Below are 18,289 nucleotides of genomic sequence, written 5' to 3'. Positions count from 1 at the left end.
ATATGGGCACCAGTCCAGCAGGTGGCGGTATAGCATTTAGACCAGCAACATGGGGAATTATGTTGGTCAACCAGATTAAACAGGAAGTGGGTTTCTAAAAGCCAGCAAGCCATTTTTCGCTTTTATTTGATCGAAATATAACTAGCATAGTTTGCAAAAACTATCTTATATTCATACTGTGTGAAATACGGTTGTCTTTGAACCTTGTTTTCGCCAAATTAGCATTAGCTGGTTAGTCACCCATCAGCTAACGTTCGTTTACTAACAACAGTGTTTTATCCATTAGCTACAGGGTATCTTTAGCTCGCTTCAGCTAGTTAGGTAAGTGGCTACATTTCAAATTTCCGGGGCAACAATGGAAGGTTTAGAAACGACATACGAGGATTGTAATTCCGAGGACTACATTGATTGTGATGTAAGTAACGTTGAGTGTAGCCTAGCCACAATAAGCTAAACAAAATTATATTTGTAACAAGCTAACGACGTTACTAGGCTAGCCTTTTTTCCCCCACCACCACATCATGAAGAATCTTCTATTTTTTCAGGTCTGTAAAAGATCCATAAGGGGTGAGACCCTGTATAAAATCCACCGGACTACAGTACTACACCTGAAGGTAAAAAGCAAACTTGCAGTCAAATATTTTAACTACTCAAGTCACAACGATCTGTTACCATCTTATAGCTACTAGAGTAATAAGGTCAAGACAAATCATGAGTAAAATTCCTGTTCACAAAATAAATCACAACGGTAAGTTTAAAAATAATTCTCAATTACAAGCAGGAGGATGTGCTGGATGGGGCAATTCCATGTTGATGGAATTACAGGCTTGTGATTATTTTTTCACTTTAAAAATTTATGCCAACACAACCATTGATTTTAAAGTTTAACAAACCATACAACTCTATGCATACTGACTGCTTGAATATTTACACAGTAAAACAAATTACTGGATAATTATTTTTGCAGAGTTATGGTAAAATCTCCCTCAGTTATTCTGTTATCCGCACTGTTGTTCCTGTAAATGTGTTTTTGTAAAATTTTCTGTGGAAATGGTTTAGTCCTTGTGCAGGTTTAACAAACAAACAAACCATAGAAATCAATGGTATTTGTTTGGTATACAATTGAAAAATAAGTCTCAGCATGAGTCCTTTACCATGGAATTGCACATAGACGTCCTCTGTTATTAACCTCTTCTTTCCAGAACCAATGTTCTTCAAGAGCTTCCAAAAAGCAGCTATTGTTCACTTGTGTTCTCGTATGGTATTTTTCCTCTTTCCAGATGGCTTCATACTGCTTGTACAAATAACCAGCAAGGTATGGACTTAAAGTTCATCTTTGCTTTCACCTTTGGTGTACCACCACCTTCTGGTGCACCTGATTTATGGTACAGTATTTTCCATAAAACTCTTGTTTTAGTGAATATTGTTGATGAACATGGCACCACGCCAACAAGAATGGACGAACAAATCACCATGAAGTATCTAAAACCTCTTGATGTGTAACAAATATGTGCACACTGGAACTGTTTCAGTTTCATTCTGTTATCTCTTGATTCCTCTTGCTCCCAGTAACAACCTTAAGATGGGAGTGTGCCAACAATATACTTTTTCATGTTGCGTCATGGTTGAACAGAAACCACCAGAGGCAAAATGGTGGTCATATTCTTCTTGGAAAGGTGTTGACTTTGGAACTTACCGATTTCCTTCATTTTTACCCAGTGCCGTATTCATGACGCTTGGAGATGTCCCCTGTCTAGGTGCTGTAAAATACTGATGGATATCGCTGGGTTTGAATCGTCATGACAACTTGTGGGAATATTGGAATGTAGAGACAGTTGGAAGAAGGGAAAATGGTCTAATATAATAATATGTCATTTGGAAGAAGGAAAAAATCCAACGTAGTCATGCTTGCATACATTTTTTACTTATGGGTGGTCCAGGAACCGAACCCTCTATCCGGGAATTGCAAGCGCCAGGCTCTACCAATTCAGCTACAGAGGACTATGTCTAGGCTTGTCTTTAAAGGATCAAATGAATCTCTTTACTTTTCCCATGCAAAGTTGAGACTACTTTTGCCGTCATGCTAGGTTTGGTTCTTCAATCCCCATGTTTCGTTCTAATGGAACAACTTGACTTTCCGCTTCAGCTTCACTGCTGCTCCAAAGACAGATATTTTTGCCATCAAAAGCAGGTCATCTCGAGAAGGGACACCTATGTCTTGTCTTCCTGCTTGGGTCTCTTCGTAATTAATGTTGAAAACAAAAATGTCCTTTAACTGAGTATTTCAAGATTTTTTTCTAAGAAGTACTGTTGGCTCCTGTTAAGTGAGACTAGTGAACTCCGTACAAAGCTGTTCACTAGTCTCAATTGGAATATTGTTCATTATTTTTATTTTATATACACCAGATCTGCATGCTCTGGTTTAGTGTACAAATTCAGTCCGAAGCCCTATCCGGAGTCCTCTGCATTGAACCGTCATCGAGCGAGGTATTATAATAGAGAAATATCTTGACAATTTATTAGGGCAATGATTTGCCCTTAATTTACCTACAGGACTTTGCCACCACAGTATCATGGATCTTATTCACCTCTGAAGCATGCTGAGTGTCTTCCACTGGAATTTTTCTGACGCTAGATATTATAGTTGGAAGCAACCACATTCCTCTTTCAGTCGTTGTATGCCTCTTGGAGATATTTCATAGTTTTCAAACTACAATTTTGCATTACAATGAGCTAGTGATCATAAGAGGATGGACAGAGCAAACTGACAAAACACAAATTCCAATAATGTACTCAATATTTTTTTAAAGCTTTCAAATCAAATGAAGACACCCAGTTGCTAAGTTTGTGTCAAACCCAAACAATGGAAGTATAGGTACTAAAGTAAGAGGGGCAGGTAAGGTCCAGGTCAGAGTCAAGATTGGGATGTATAGTATCACTCCCAAATGGCCCATCAGTGCACCTCGAGCTTTAGGTGTGGTTTCCTATTATATGTGTATGGTGTGCATGTGATTCCGTTCCGGGTCCTAACCCCATCTTTATCTGTAGTTCTGATAGCAAGGTTGCTGGTTACACCAACCAGTTACCCGCTGATCCATTGCTGATTGACTTAACTGAACCTGTTTTTTTCGGTTGCGTCTCCCTTCATTCCTGACAGAAAGAGGACCACCTGGTTTCTACTGGTAAGTAATTTCATCTTCCCTTCACTCACTGATTGTCGACGATGAACTTGGACCTCTATGTGTCTTGTTGCTTCCCCTTCTGGCAGGGGTAAAGGAAGTTGAGTTTCAAACAGGCTCACTACCCTCTGTGCCAATAGTGTTAGTGCACATTGCAGAGAGGTTGTATGGAAGGGTTGGTACATAGCCATTTTTGTTGAGTAAAATTCAATTAAACAGACTGTGATATGATGCTGCCACGATGAGCACCATGCAGCACCTCAGATCAGATGTGTGATGCAAGACCATGTGCTCAGAGTATCTGATCATATAAATGGAACAATACATTTAACATTAATGTGCACCAGTTTATTTATTATCCTATAAACTACTACTAGTTTGATGGCTGCAGCCATCAATTGTCCCATTAACAATCACACATTAGCAAACTTTCTTTTCTTACTTTACATTTCTCTTGTATAAGCTACTTATCGTAATGAATGATGTCAGCAAAATGCTTGCGGTAAGTGATCGGTGTCAATCATTTTCGGGTTTATCGTCCCAGCTCTAGGGTAGTGATGTTCCAAGGATCCCGGATAACACTAACCATGCTTTTAGTTGTTGGGGAAATCAGTCCTATATTGCTGTTTGCTTTGCATTACTGACTCTACCTTCAGAGAGAGAGAGAGCAGTACCATAGCTTCACATGGTAGCAGTTTCTATGAACATACAGTACCAGTGAAAGTTTGGACACACCTACTCTTTGCAGGTATTATTTTTGTTTTTACGTGATTAAATAATAGCGAAGACATCAACTATGAAATCATGTAGTAACCAAAAAAGTTTACCAAATCAAAATATATTTTATATTTGAGATTCTTCAAATAGCCATCCTTTGCCTTGATGATAGCTTTGCACACACTCAACCAGCTTCAAACTGGTAGTCAACTGGTATGCATTTCAATTTATTTATTTTATTTTACCTTTATTTAACTAGGCAAGTCAGTTAGTTAAGAACAAATTCTTATTTTCAATGACGGCCTAGGAACAGTGAGTTAACTGCCTTGTTCAGGGGCAGAACGACAGATGTTGTACCTTGTCAGCTCGGGGATTCGATCTTGCAGCCTTTCGGGTACTAGTCCAATGCTCTAACCACTAGGCTACGCTGCCGCCCAAAGAATTAACAGGTGTGCCTTGGTAATTTGTGGAATTTATTTCCTCCTTCAATGCGTTTAAGCCAATCAGTTGTGTTGTGACAAGGTAGGGTTGGTAAGTAAGACGCATCTCAACATCAACTGTTCAGAGGAGACTGCGTGAATCAGGCCTTCATGGTCGAATTGCTGCAAAGAAACCACTACTATAGGACAGCAATAAGAAGAAGAGACTTGCTTGGGCCAAGAAACACAAGCAATGGACATTAGACCGGTGGAAATCTGTTTTTTGGTTCCAACCTCCGTGTCTTTGTGAGATGCAGAGTAGGTGAACGGATGATCTCTGCATGTGTGGTTCCCACTGTTAAGCATGGAGGAGGAGGTGTGGGGGTGGGGCTTTGCTGGTGACACTGTGATTTATTTCAAATTCAAGGCACACTCAACCAGCATGGATACCACAGCATTCTGAAGTGATACGCCATCCCATGTGGTTTGCGCTTAGTGGGACTATCATTTGTTTTTCAACAGGATAATGACCCAACACACCTCTAAACTGTGTAAGGGCTATTTGACCAAGAAGGAGAGTGATGGAGTGCTGCATCAGATGACCTGGCCTCCACAATCACTCGACCTCAACCCAATTGAGATGGTTTGGGATGAGTTGGACCGCAGACTGAAGGAAAAGCAGCCAACAAGTGCTCAGCATATGTGTGAACTCCTTCAAGATTGTTGGAAAAGCATTCCAGGTGAAGCTGGTTGAGAGAATGCCAAAAGTGTGCAAAGCTGTCATCAAAGGATGGCTAGCTCGAAGAATCTCATAACATTTATTTTGATTTGTTTACATTTTTTGGTTACTACATGATTCCATATGTGTTATTTCATAGTTTTGATGTCTTCACTATTTTCTACAATGTAGAATGAGTAGGTGTGTCAACTTTTGACTAGTACTGTATATCTGTCTGCACCTGATTTATGTAAAAAATGCTCTTCCCATTTCCTGTGACGTCCACTCATTGGTATGAGAGAAACAGAACTTTTATTGTTGGTTACTGCAAAAAATAGCTGTTTTGTCAAACCAATCTAGCTGGCTCTTGCTGAAATAAGAATGGATTAAGTCCATGCTCACCGGTGGATTTCAACAGGTCATTAAAGCATAGTATGTCTGCAGTCTACCACCTGAAACCATTAAGACTAAAGTAAATGTGTCTGTATGTGGAATAAAATTTCACACCAATCAATTGGATCCAAATCTGTGAACTGGGATTTGAGTCTAAGTAAGTATGTGGTTCTCCTGTTCTCCATGTACTGGAAGATGCTAGCTGAACGGAGGAAAATAAACATCCAAAGGACATTGTTGTCTATGCTTTTAAGAGGAGGACCTGGCAATGGCATTGGAAAGCCCCTCAATCACTTTCTTTAAAGGCCTCTATATGGGGAACTCCTAAGTGCGAATGCAGTGAAGGCTTTGGCCCACAACTGACCTGCCAGCAATCACACAGCCCTTAACCAGACATGTGATTTAGCAAAGTCCCTTGCTTAGTGCAAGTGGCTAATCGAGTTCTATGCGTTGTCCCATTCTCCCACCCCGAGCACTGAGGACTGAAAACATCCACACTTTGGGTGATGTGTTTCCGAGTGAAAAGCACCTTTTTCTGAGGCTGCAGTCATGTGGTCCCACAGCCTTCACACACTTGCTAAAAAAACGGGACTCTTTGCATTGTGCTCACTCTTGTAGCTATCGGTATGCACACTTGAATGTTACCTTAAACTGTTTTGGCTGGCCTTTGGCGCAGAAGTATTTTCCTTTTATTTGTGAACAATGTTAAAAAGCTGTATATATCATATGAACTAGAATTAACAGCAAGAGGGCCGTACACATGAATGGTCACCGCTATGGTGATTTGCATCGCTATTCCTCGACTGCCTTCTATTTTCCTGCAATCGAATGTCCTAATGGACACTTCAAGAGTTCTACATTGCACAGACCGTAAGACGCAAGACTTAACAGTGGATGTGTTGAGCTGTGCCTGCTATTCTTACAGGTCAGTGTGCAAAAAATATAATCGGCTGCGATATTAGACAAACATTGCGCAATCCTGTCCCTGGTAAGCATGCTTCAATCTCTTTGAAGAGACTCAATTCTATTAGGATTGCAGTTCACTCCCCTTGGACCCACAGCTACTTCTTGTTTTGCTGCAGTTGTCAGAAATGCGATTTCTGCGCTGTGAGGTCATTGCGATTTCTATGGCTGATTTGGGTGAAGGAACACCGCAAGAAACACTTGAAAACGCCAGTCTCTTGGTAGTGACATGCAGTCTGAGTGGAATGTCTGAAGGACTCAAACCATTTCCTTCAGCAGACCAATCCATCATCTCAGTATGTATCCGTAACGAATATCACACATGGATGATGATGGCCAGGTTATCCATACATTTTAACCATTCGTGAAAGCAAGCACTTGAATGCAGTTGGTTGAACTGGAGAGAGAGCAGTTCATACACGCAGATGAAGGACTTGGAAGGATTCTGTATAGAGGAATGGTCTAAGATCCCTCCCAATGTGTTCTCCAACTCATTAAACATTTTAGAAAAAGTATTGAAAACAGGGATGTCAATTTTGACCCCTACTTTTGAAAGAAAATTATTGTTTAATAACAAGTAATCTTTATTTGAGCAATTGTATTAGCATAATATAATTTCCCTTTTTGTTGCATACAATATAGATCAGTATATTTATTTGAGTCATTTTTGCTAGGGTTTATCAAGGGTGTCAATAATTCCTGACCCCACTGTATGCATGTGAATTATTCCAGTGCTAAGATTAAATTTTTTACCGCTGTAGTCTGTTCAAGCACTAAAATCTAAAGACCATATCATTGATTGTGGCATTGATCTCTAACTTCTGATGTTGTGGGTCTCACAGGACGGGTTACCAGGGATCATGAGTTACCAGATTTCACGGATATCAAACACTACCTCAAATACCTGAAACTTGATGAGCCAATCATCGGTAACTACTGTATTTTAAAACCATGTCTAATTCAACACAAAATTATAACTTCCAAGTTGGTGCCCAAAGAGCATATACTTGTAGAAGTGAACTGGGTCAAAAGTAGTTAAGAGAGTTGTCGGGTTTAAAGTGTCCCTTTCTGACCTGTACGTCTCATTTCTTCATGTCAGGTTTGAGTCTTCTGGCGGAGGTGGAGCCAGTCTCCCATGACCGTCAGCCTGGCCCCAGATACATCTGCAGATTATGCGATCTGGAGGCATCCTTACCCAACATGGTCAATCATTTAATTGGTCGCAGACATCGACAGAATTACCTGGTAAGGAGGTGATTTACTGTCATAACCTGGATATGCGTCTCATGTATGATCCTCTTTCTTGCTGGACGTTTTATTAAAGCTAAGCAAGGATCTTGATGGTCAGGATCTTAAATATAGTGATGCTTGATGTACTTTCCTTTTTCTAGGATACGAAAAGGAAAGACTTGGTGACATGGGACAGTACCAATGCCCTTGCTCAATCAGGGAAGGCTTTACGAGCCAAGGCGGAGATTGTGGAAAGAGAGAATGGGCAAGGAAGTCCAAAGGTAAGTCATGATGAGTATAGGATTCCCCCTGGTAAGGTCCTGCTTATTGACAAGAGTCTGCATTTATATTTTAGTCATTTTGCAGACGCTCTTATCCAGAGCGACTTACAGGAGCAATTAGGGTTAAGTGAACATCAACAGATTGTTTTTACTTAGTCAGCTCGGTGATTTTGAACCAGCAACCTTTCGGTTACTGGCCAACGATCTTAACGACTAGGCTACCTGCCACTGTAGGTCTACATACCAGTCTATGTGCCTCTTGTAAAGAATCAAGTAATTGTTTCATTTATTTGCAAGTGTTATTTGTGTTCTATTTGAAATCTTCTGATCCTAATCTTTGGTTTTTATTTTAGCCTTTGAAGAAAAAACAAAATGTGGGCAAATTGAACATTTCCAGAGGTAAGATCTTTTCAGAATTTTTTTTGACACGTCTATTAGTCAAATCAGAAATAAAAAAATCTAAACTAAACATTTGCCAACCATGAGTCATTGAACTAGTAGTGTTTATTCTCAACTTGTCCAATATCAAACAGAAAACGTTGACAATGTTATTTTCCCTTTTTCAGTTCCCCCGAAAGAAAGAGGGGCCAAGAATCAGCCAAAACCAACACTTTCTCATCCATCAGACATGAGGCGGGAAGGACACCTGCATCCAGGGAGGATGGATTTCCCGGACGAGGAGTACCACCACAGAGGAGGCCGTCCTGAAGATGATCTATATAGACCTCCCTTCCATGAAGACGATCCTTACTTATTGTCCGGGGCGGTTCGAGAGGTCTACCTGAGGGGAGGAGACCCCAGTCTGCGTGGTTATGAGGAAGACGAGTTTCGTAGAGCAGGCTATTATGAAGATGACCTTCGTAGACGGGAGTTTATGGAGGATGATCTTCGTAGAAGGGATCACTACCTTGAAGAACAAATCCATGGTCAGGATTATTTGGAGGACATGCGTAGACGAGAGTTCTTTGAGGAGGGCGTTACAAGGCCAGGCCACCAAGAGGAAATCCCTCATCGCCACGCATACCCTGAAGAACCTCCACGTTGGAGTGTCTACCCGGAGAATGATCCCCTCAAACAGTTCTATTCTGATGAGGTTCTCCGTAGAACATTTCATGCTGCTGAAGCTTCTAAGGAGTGGGCCTTTCGAGAAGATGAAACACCACATGGGAGGAGCTATCCTCATGTCCCGGCCTATCCGCAGGAATTTCCTCCTGAACGTGCCTATCCTGACAAAGCTCCTCTCTGCTTTGAACACGACCATGGAAGGGCAGCCCACGGACCATCTGTACATGAAGACCCTTACTCCGAGGATCCCCGTAGAAGTGGATACCTTGAGGAGGCGCAACGCAGGGCGTACCCTGAGGAACAACATGGGCCAGCCTATCCAGAAGGCAACCCTCATAGGCTATCTCTCGACAGGGATCCAAACGGCGGTGACTACCCTAAGGGGCCAGATGGGCAAGGAGCTGCTGACGAAGACTTGAGGTCCCTAGATGACGGGACTCAACCAATGGACTTAGAGAGTGAAGGCAGCGAGGAGAATTTGTTTGAACTTGTCGAGACCATTCATCAGGAGGGGAGGGGTCCGCAGCATCCAGAGACAAAGCGAGGGAGAATTTGTTTGAACTTGTCGAGACCACCAGGCATGAGGGGGACTCCTCAGAGGCCAGCAGAGGGAGGCAGAGTGAGAACAGAGATCCCCGAACCTTTCCGGCGCTTCCTGGAAGGAGCCACAGATGACCACAAGAGCCCCGGGAAACGGAAGAGAAAGAGCAGGTTCTCCGATGCCACAGAACAGGAGCCGGATGTGTTGAAGTTCATGTAAGTGTGAATAAGTACACATCACCACGTGTTAAACTTCTCCATCATTACATCCTGAGGTGAAAGGTGTTTTGGCTACTATTACGTTCTATAATGATTCTTACAAAATCTTCTTCCCTCCAGGCAAGCTGATGACAATAGAAGGTCAGAACCTTTTGCCAAGCCACAGGTATATAGACAATGTTTTTAATTAAACTTTTATTTAGCAACGCAAGCCAGTTAAGAACAAATTCTTCTTTACAAGGACGGTCTACACCGGCCAAACCCGGACGACGCTGGGCCAATTGTGCGCCGCCCTATGGGACTCCCAATCACGGCCCGTTGTGATACAGCCTGGAATCGAACCAGGGTGTTGGTAGTGACGCTTCAAGCACTGACGCAGTGCCTTAGACCGCTGCGCCACTCGGGAGCCCTCTTTCTAAGCGCAACTGACATTTATAAATGTTTTACATTTTAGTAATTCAGCAGACACTCTTATCCAGAGTGACCTACAGGAGCAATGGGGTTAAGTGCCTTGCTCAAGGGTACGTCGACAGATTTTGCCTAGTCGGCTCGGGATTTGAACCAGCAACCTTTCTGTTACTGGCCCTACGTTCTTAACCACTAGGCTACTTCCGTGACTGACAATTGCTAAAGTTTGTTAATGGTCTATGTAATGTCTTATTGTGATATTGAGTACCTTATTCTAATTGTTTAGGGTGCTTATCAAGGAGTAGCAGGCTCCAGACCGATGGCAGAGGCAACTCCAGAAACTGGGAATGTTTTGGATGTACTGGTAAGATCCTAATAAAAGAGTAACACCAATCAAATGACATACCTTTTGCACATACCTTTAGTTGACTAGTGCACATTGACGATTTTTGGGAAGAGAAACTATTATTTAACTGACCATGTTCTTTAATGTACTTGCTTTCCCTCTAGAATAACATACAGGTTGAGAATGTGGAAGAGGCCAACTTCCTGAAGGACAAGCTGTGTAACCTTCTGAAAGAGTTCCAAGACAAAAAATCTGAGAAGACGGCGGTAATGCCTGCGGTAGGTATTCATTGTGTTGCACAGCATGTTGCGCAGTTGCTTTACGGATGTCAGTTGACAATGAATGGATATAGGCTGACGTGAGAATGCAAACATTTCCTCTTCTCTGAAACCTTTAAAAAGTTGGTTGATGTAAGTAAGATGGTCCTTTCCTCATTTCAACTGTAGTACAAAAGCCTACATCCAACAGTAATTTCCAAAGAATATAATCACATGAGTGAGGATCACCTGGAAAATCCCAGAGACGACTATGAAAGAAACTACAGAGAAGTGCAAGAGGAGAGATATTACGAAGGCCATCCTCCCAGACACTCAAAGGAACGCTCACAGGAGCACTACACTCCAGAGACCCTACAGGACCCTTACAGAGACACGGACATGAGAATGGAGAGGAGAGCTCAATATGAAGGTAAACTATGTATGCATGTTTCTCGCAACAAAATTGCATAAGTTCATTACAGTCATTTTCTTTATCTGTTTGTGTGACTTAAAAAAAAGAATAATAATCCCACATCTACGTCATCTTCCTTCTTTCAGAGGTCTTTGGGCATGTTGAGATGTACTCACAATCTCATGCTCGTCCAGAGGGGCCGATGGCATACCCCCACGAGGGGTATCATGGGCCGATGTACCCTCATGATTACCCACCTCCAGGAGATCTTTACAATCCATTCAATCCTGCACCCCCAATACACTGGGAGCGGGGGTACAGGATGGGTGTCCCTCAGTCCACCAGCCTAGACAAAATCACCTCCACTCTCCTGGAGCTTGTGGCAAGGAAAAAGTGATTTTACAGTAGAACCACCATTTGCAAAAATATTTGTATTGATCTGAGCTCAATTGTATTTCTGTTGGAATTTTGCTTTTGAAATGTTTCTACACTTTTATTTGCTTTAATTGTTCATCTTGATGGCTAGTTTTAAGGGTTAAAGGTTTTGTAGCAATTATTTGACATTAGTAATCAGAAAATTTGCTTTGAATGGTGTAGACATGTTGTTGAAAACAAATTGATTTCTTTTGAATAACTTCTATTCACTTAACACTGCATTGTAATTGACAATAAAACATTTGTGACCACAAATGAGTTCTGATTCAAACAAGATGGTTAAAGAAATATTACACTGAACAAAAATATAAACGCAACATGTAAAGTGTTGGTCCCTTGTTTCATGAGCTGAAATAAAATATCCTAGAAATGTTCCATACGCACCAAAAGGTTCTCATTTTGTGCACAAATTATTTTACATCCTTGTTAGTGAGCATTTCTCATTTTCCAAGATAATCCATCCACCTGACAGGTGTGGCACATCAAGAAGCTGATTAAACAGCATGATCCTTACACAGGTGTACCTTGTGCTGGGGTCAAAAGGTCACTAAAATGTACAGTTTCGTCACAACACAATGCCACAGATATCTCAAGTTTTGAGGGAGCATGCTGATTGCAGGAATGTCCACCAGAGCTGTTGCTGGAGAATTTAATGTTAATTTCTCTACCATACACTGCCTCCAACATCATTTTAGAGAATTTGTCAGAACATCCAACCGTCCCTACAACCACAGACCACGTGTAACCACGGCAGCCCAGGACCTCCACATCCGGCTTCTTCACCTGCTGGATTGTCTGAGATCAGCCACCTGGACAGCTGATGAAACTGGGTTTGCACAACTGAATAATTTTTGCTCAAACTGTCTCAGGTAAGCTCATCTGCGTGTTTGTCGTCCTCACAAGGGTTTTGATCTGACTGCAGTTCGGCAATGTAACCAACTTCAGTGGTAAAATGCTCACCTTCGATGGCCACTGGCACACTGGAGAAGTGTGCTCTTCACAGATGAAACCGGTTTCAAATCCACATGGCATGGCGTTGTGTGGGCAATCGGTTTGCTCATGTCAACATTGTGAATAGAGTGCCCCATGGTGGCTGTGTGGTTATGGTATGGGCAGGCATAAGCTACAGACAATGAACACAATGGTATTTTATCAAAGGCCATTTGAATACATAGAGATACCGTGACGAAATCCTGTGGCCCATTGTGGTGCCATCCATCCATCACCTCATGTTTCCACATGATAATGCATTGCCCCATGTCCCAAGGATCTGTACACAATCCCTGGAAGGTGAAAATGTCCCAGTTCTTCCATGGCCTGCATACTCACCAGACATTTCACCCATTGAGCATGTTTGGGATGCTCTGGATCAACGTGTACGACAGCATGTTCCAGTTCCCGCAAATATCCAGCAACTTTGTACAGCCATTGAAAAGAAGTGGGACAACGTTCCAAGGCCAGAATCAGCAGCTTGATCAACTCTATGTGAATGAGATCTGTCGTGCTGCATGAGGTGACCAACAGATGCATATCTGTGACCAACAGAATCATATCTGTATTCCCAGTCATGTGAAATACATAGATTTGGGACCAATTAATTTATTGCAATTGACCGATTTCCTTATATGAACTAGAACTAAGTAAAAGCTTTGAAATTGTTGCGTTTTATTTTTGTTCAGTGTAGTTTTCCATACAAGGATTAGAAAAATATGGACATTGGGATAGAATGGGAACACAGAGTATTTGGTTTTCAAATGTAGGTTATTATCCTATAAGTGATAGAATAAGCTGTTTTACTTGTTCTTTCCGTGTTTGATGCAGAGAATATCTAATGGAAAGGGGGTGGAACAGCACCATAGATTTATGGCCAGCATCCAGCAGGTCCCTAAATTATTCACACACCATTGCACACCCTTTGACTTCCTGGGTTTGTAAAATAATTATGTGAAGCATTTTGTAGTTTGAAGCTCCAAGGCTCAGAATTTGAAGTTCTTGACGTCGGGCGCACCAACGTGCAGTTTCCGGTTAGAGCAGAAGTACTTGGCAGCCATCTTGTTTCCCGTTGCTACTGAAATAAAATAAATAATACGGTGAGCTGAACTTCACTTGTGCTAACCCGTAAAACAAAGTGAGTAAAAATCAGATTATATACATGGTTAATGTCTATATGTGAAACCATACTGTGTCGCTATGGAATTGGGGCTATGACTTTGCGCATTTTCAATTGCTGTTCTTGTCCAATAGACGATTGTTTTGGAAGATGAACATAGGCGCCATTTCCCTCCCCGCTCTCTGAGCCGCTTATTGGTGGCCAGCTGAAAAGAACCGAGGCGGCCAAGAAACTGCCGCACTGAGGCCGCCATGTTGGCTCTTGTCTAAATTCTGCCTCGCACGACTGGCGATTTTTGGTAGATCCCTAATGGCGTCAGTTTCACAACTAACTGAACCCGTAGAAACCTTGATTGGTGGAATCTAGTCCGAGGTTTGATTGGTCTGAAGGACAGATCCAAACGTAGTCTTTATTGGTTAGAGAGCTTTACCCCAGTTTTGCAAACTTTCCATTGATCAGCAGTACCTGTTGTTCAGTGGCGAATTAGCTCTAACACATGGTCCAATGTGTAGCATGTATCATCGTCTTCCATTGACTCGGTTGGGTTTACCATCGAGCACATACGTAAACTAGCTTAAACAACTACCCGAGCCAGGGCTCTCTAACCCTGTTTCTGGAGAGTTACGTTCCTGTAGGTTTTCGCTGCAACCTTAACGCACCTGATTCTAATAATTATTTGGTTGAGCAATTGAATCAGGTTAGTTACAACTGGTTGGGTTGAAAACCTACAGGAGTTTAACGTTAGTTCTCCAGGAACAGGGTTTGAGAACAATGAACTATCAATATGTCTACGTTTGGCTAGTTAACAATACATGATCACACCGTATTAAGAACTATGGGCCAGCGAAGCTAAACGGTCGCTGATTAGGCTAGCCTTTTCATCCAGGTAGCTGGAACCATATAATTAGAATACTAGAATGTACATGAACCTTAAGACGGGATAGGTCAGGGAGTTGGTTTGCCAATGTTGTTATAAGATATTGTTTAAAATAATGAATTTGAAGAATGCATGTTTGTTTCCTAGCCAGACAATTTTACAAGTTAACTGTCAATATGTCCAATTTTATTCAAACTATGCAAAAAAAAAACTAAAATACACCTTATGGAACAGGGGACTGAATAAACAAAAACATAGGTGCATACACACACATGATAACATACACACATACATGGATTTTGTGTTGTAGATATGTGGTAGTGGAGTAGGGGCCAGAGGGCACACTTAGTGTGTTGTGAAATCTGTTATGAATGTATTGTAATGTTTTTAAAATCATGTAACTGCCTTAATTTTGCTGGACCACAGGATGAGTAGGCAGCAGCTAATGGGGATCCATAATAAATTCAAATCCACAGCCACAAACGGGAAAAAATCTGTTGATAATAGGACTTAAGCAAGTTGTAAATGCAACAAGTACTGATATTGTATCATATAACACTCACAGCTTTCAAAGAAACATTGGACATGTATGGTCTGTTTACATATGAGGCTATTTATACTGACAATTTGTATAACACCTGTATAACTGTGTTTATATTTTAGGGTGACAATTCTATTACACATTTTCTGATATCACATGCCTTTTATTTTCCTGAATACGTAAAATCATGATTATGCCTCTACTGGATGGTTCTCCAAGATCCTGGAGAGCTACTGTCCTGTAGTTTTTTTTTTACTCCAATCCTAATCTAGAACACCTCATTTTAATAATTAGCTGGTTGATAAAATGAATCAGGTTAGATACAACTGGGGTTGGAGCGAAAACCTACATGAGGGTAGCACTCCAGGAACAGAGTTGGAGAACCCTGCTCTACTGCCATTCATTCCAATTAGACTGGTTTGGATTTCTCCATGACCAATATGGCTATCATTTTCACCTCTTTCTGGATATTTGAGGGTTTGACACGTGTCAAACTCAGTCCACAGAGGGCAAAGTGTCTGCGGGTTTTCGCTCCGCCCTTGTACTTGATTGATGAATTAAGGTCACTGATTAGTTAATAACTCCCCTCATCTGGATGTCTAGGTATTCATTGAAAGTACAAACCAGCAGACACTAGCCCCGTCATGGAATTAATTTGACACCCCTGGTTTATGACATAGAGTCCAAGGCCCACCCACCAAAAATGTTGTTCCGTGACCCAGGAAACAAAACTGCAAAATTTCAACAACATTATGTAGCCTAGATAATGTTATGAATATGAACACTGTGTGGTCCAAAACTTAGTTACACATTACATTTTTGTATAAAAGTAAAGATTTTTAGCATCAATCTTGGGTCATTTCCCTAACAACGGTCGGATGTTGCTATGTTTCAACTTGGTTCATTTTGTTCCACTCTGCCACACAGAACTATTTGTGAGTTTCGGTGTTCGTCCTTGCGTAAACTCAAGCAACACATGTTACCGGTCCAGAAAAGAGGAAATATGTTTTAACCATGTACAGTGGTTTCTCAGTTAATATAAGACAGTTAATACATGGCAGCTGTATTTCGCCTACAAGGGCCCTCATTGCTTTTGCCTGATAGCCAAACTAAAGACAGAACCATGTTTGCTAGCTAACTCAGTTCTCAAAACATTCAAGGTCCCGACAGCTACGTAAAGTGTTGTTCTGGCATCTGAGAAAAATCGGTTTTGGGATTCCTCCAGTCCGGTACATATGTTGCTTTCTGCAAACATGGACAACGGAACATGTGTAACAATTGTAACCAAGGTGTAACATGGCAACCTCATAATGTTGCTAGGGGAAATTTCCCAAAAGCGCTCTGATTACGAAATTGTACATTTTGATTTATAATATTTAATTAATTTGCAAGTTTTGAACCACAGGGTTCATATTCATAACATTATCTACATAATGATGTATAAACTTTGCAGTTTTGTTTCCTGGGTCACTGAATTCCTTTTCTGAAGCCTTTTTTTGGTGGGTGGCCCTTGGACTAATAGCCCTCTAGTAATTGAATAGGATCTCTATAGCTGTAACATCCGCCTAATAATTTTTGTTGTCGAATGTTAGCTAGGTAGCTAAATGTTTATCTTCAGTGTTGCATGCTGTTGGATTGAAAAAAATGACTAACTAGTTAGCTACAGATTGTTACACCAGATAATGTGATATAACCAAAGCTTTTTGGTATCCATTACTGGGAGTTACAGGATAGGTACTGTTTGGTGTAGCTCAGAGAATTTTGACTAACCTTAACTTGGCGATACTATCTTCATTCTCGATTTGGCCAAACATGTATCTTCTAAAATATCCGTGTCCAGTTGTAGGTGGTTAATTTTGAATTTAGAAAAAAAAATAAAAATTGCTCCAGGATGTAATTCAACAATGTGTACGCAACCATTTTGTCTTCTTTATATCTTCTCTCATTGATCGAGACAGGTGAGTGTCATCGTGAGATGCTGCACTTAGGGGTGGACCCACCTGTCTCAATCAATAAGAGAAGATTTGAAAGGGAGATGGTGGAAGCAGAACTGTCATTTTGAAGTTGAAAATGGACAACAGTGAAGTCCCAAGAATGGAACAAAAAGGGCAAAGATTGTTGTGGAAAATGAGTCTGAATCGTTGCTTGTTGGAATACGTTTTTTGGATAAAGGTGTTTATTTTGGAAACCCTTTTGAAGTCAAGAGGATGGTTAAAAAGGAGTTGGGAAAAGTGGATGCGGTCAAAGCAACAAAGGAGTGGTATGGTGTTGATATCGTGTGTATCTAAAGAGCAAAAGGAGCGTGAATTGTGGTTTATCGACGCATGAAGTAGACAGCTTTGATTTTCGGAGTAGGGTACCGGTAAAAGGTGTCATCTCTGGCATCCCGTTGGACATTGATAAACAATATCTTAGACCAAAAATTCCAGGAGTAGTTAATGTACGTGGCTTGACCCGTATGGGGGAAAAGGAGCAAAGTTTATCTGTATTATTGATGTTTGATGACTATTTACCACCCTATGTGAAGTTGGGATATACAGTGCATTCAGAAAGTAGTCAGAGCACATTACTTTTTCCACATTTTTGTTACGTTACAGCCTTACTCTAAAATTGATTAAATTAATGTTATTCCTCGTCAGTCTACACACAATACCCCATAATAACAAAGCGAAAACAGGTTTTTAGATTTTTTGCATTGTTCATAAAAATAAAAAGAACTTAAGTATTCAGACCCTTTGCTATGAGACTCAAAATTGAGCTCAGGTGCATCCTGTTTTCATTGATCATCCATGAGATGTTTCTACAACTTGTTTGGAGTCCACCTGTGGTAAATTCAATTGATTGGACATGATTTGGAAAGGCATACACCTGTCTATATAAGGTCCCACAGTTGACCGTGCATGTCAGAGCAAAAACCAAGCCCTGAGGTTGAAGGACTTGTCCGTAGAGCTCGGAGACAGCATTGAGTCAAGGCACAGATCTGAGGAAGGGTACCAAAACATTTCTGCAGCTTTGAAGGTCCCCAAGAACACAGTGGCCTCCATCAATCTTAAATTGAAGATGTTTGGAACCACCATGTTTCCTTCCTAGAGCTGGCTGCCCGACCAAACTGAGCAATCGGTGGAGAAGGGCCTTGGTCAGGGAGATGACCAAGAACCTGATGGTCACTCTGACAGAGT

At 41.3% G+C, this 18,289-nt stretch overlaps 2 protein-coding genes across 11 annotated transcripts in view; both read left to right on the top strand.

Moving 5' to 3' along the window:
* Window positions 1-67: 67 nt before the first annotated feature.
* si:ch211-13c6.2 (uncharacterized) lies at window positions 68-11,957 on the top strand. 2 transcript variants are annotated; one of them, XM_014178439.3, is made up of 13 exons: window positions 68-415; window positions 546-614; window positions 3,158-3,182; window positions 7,232-7,318; window positions 7,489-7,634; window positions 7,781-7,900; window positions 8,254-8,299; window positions 8,467-9,721; window positions 9,845-9,890; window positions 10,419-10,496; window positions 10,643-10,756; window positions 10,925-11,165; window positions 11,294-11,957. In XM_014178439.3, the coding sequence occupies exons 1-13, from the start codon at window positions 356-358 to the stop codon at window positions 11,542-11,544; spliced, it is 2,538 nt and encodes an 845-aa protein (XP_014033914.1). In that variant the 5' UTR covers window positions 68-355; the 3' UTR covers window positions 11,545-11,957. The 2 variants fall into 2 exon arrangements, with proteins under 2 accessions (XP_014033914.1, XP_045565224.1); XM_045709268.2 differs by lacking the exons at window positions 68-415; window positions 3,158-3,182.
* Window positions 11,958-13,544: 1,587 nt separating this feature from the next.
* Window positions 13,545-18,289, top strand: part of LOC106588897 (nuclear transcription factor Y subunit gamma) — a 59,036-nt gene continuing 54,291 nt past the window's right edge. For 2 of the 9 annotated variants that reach the window (XM_082970214.1, XM_045709705.2), the window contains exon 1: window positions 13,630-13,710. Coding sequence is in view for 2 of the 9 variants with exons in the window: in XM_014178433.3 (XP_014033908.1) it covers window position 13,710 (1 nt within the window). In the remaining 7 variants the exon portion in view is untranslated. Of the gene's footprint in view, window positions 13,711-18,289 lie in introns of all 9 variants that reach the window. The other 7 variants (XM_014178433.3, XM_014178432.3, XM_045709710.2 and 4 more) reach the window with 7 other exon arrangements.

The sequence above is a fragment of the Salmo salar genome, chromosome 27 (assembly GCF_965601325.2).
Source record: "Salmo salar chromosome 27, fSalSal1, whole genome shotgun sequence".
In the NCBI taxonomy this organism is placed as follows: domain Eukaryota; kingdom Metazoa; phylum Chordata; class Actinopteri; order Salmoniformes; family Salmonidae; genus Salmo; species Salmo salar.
The sequence above is the reverse complement of the archived record's forward strand: the minus strand, read 5'-3'. Positions and strand labels throughout refer to the sequence as shown.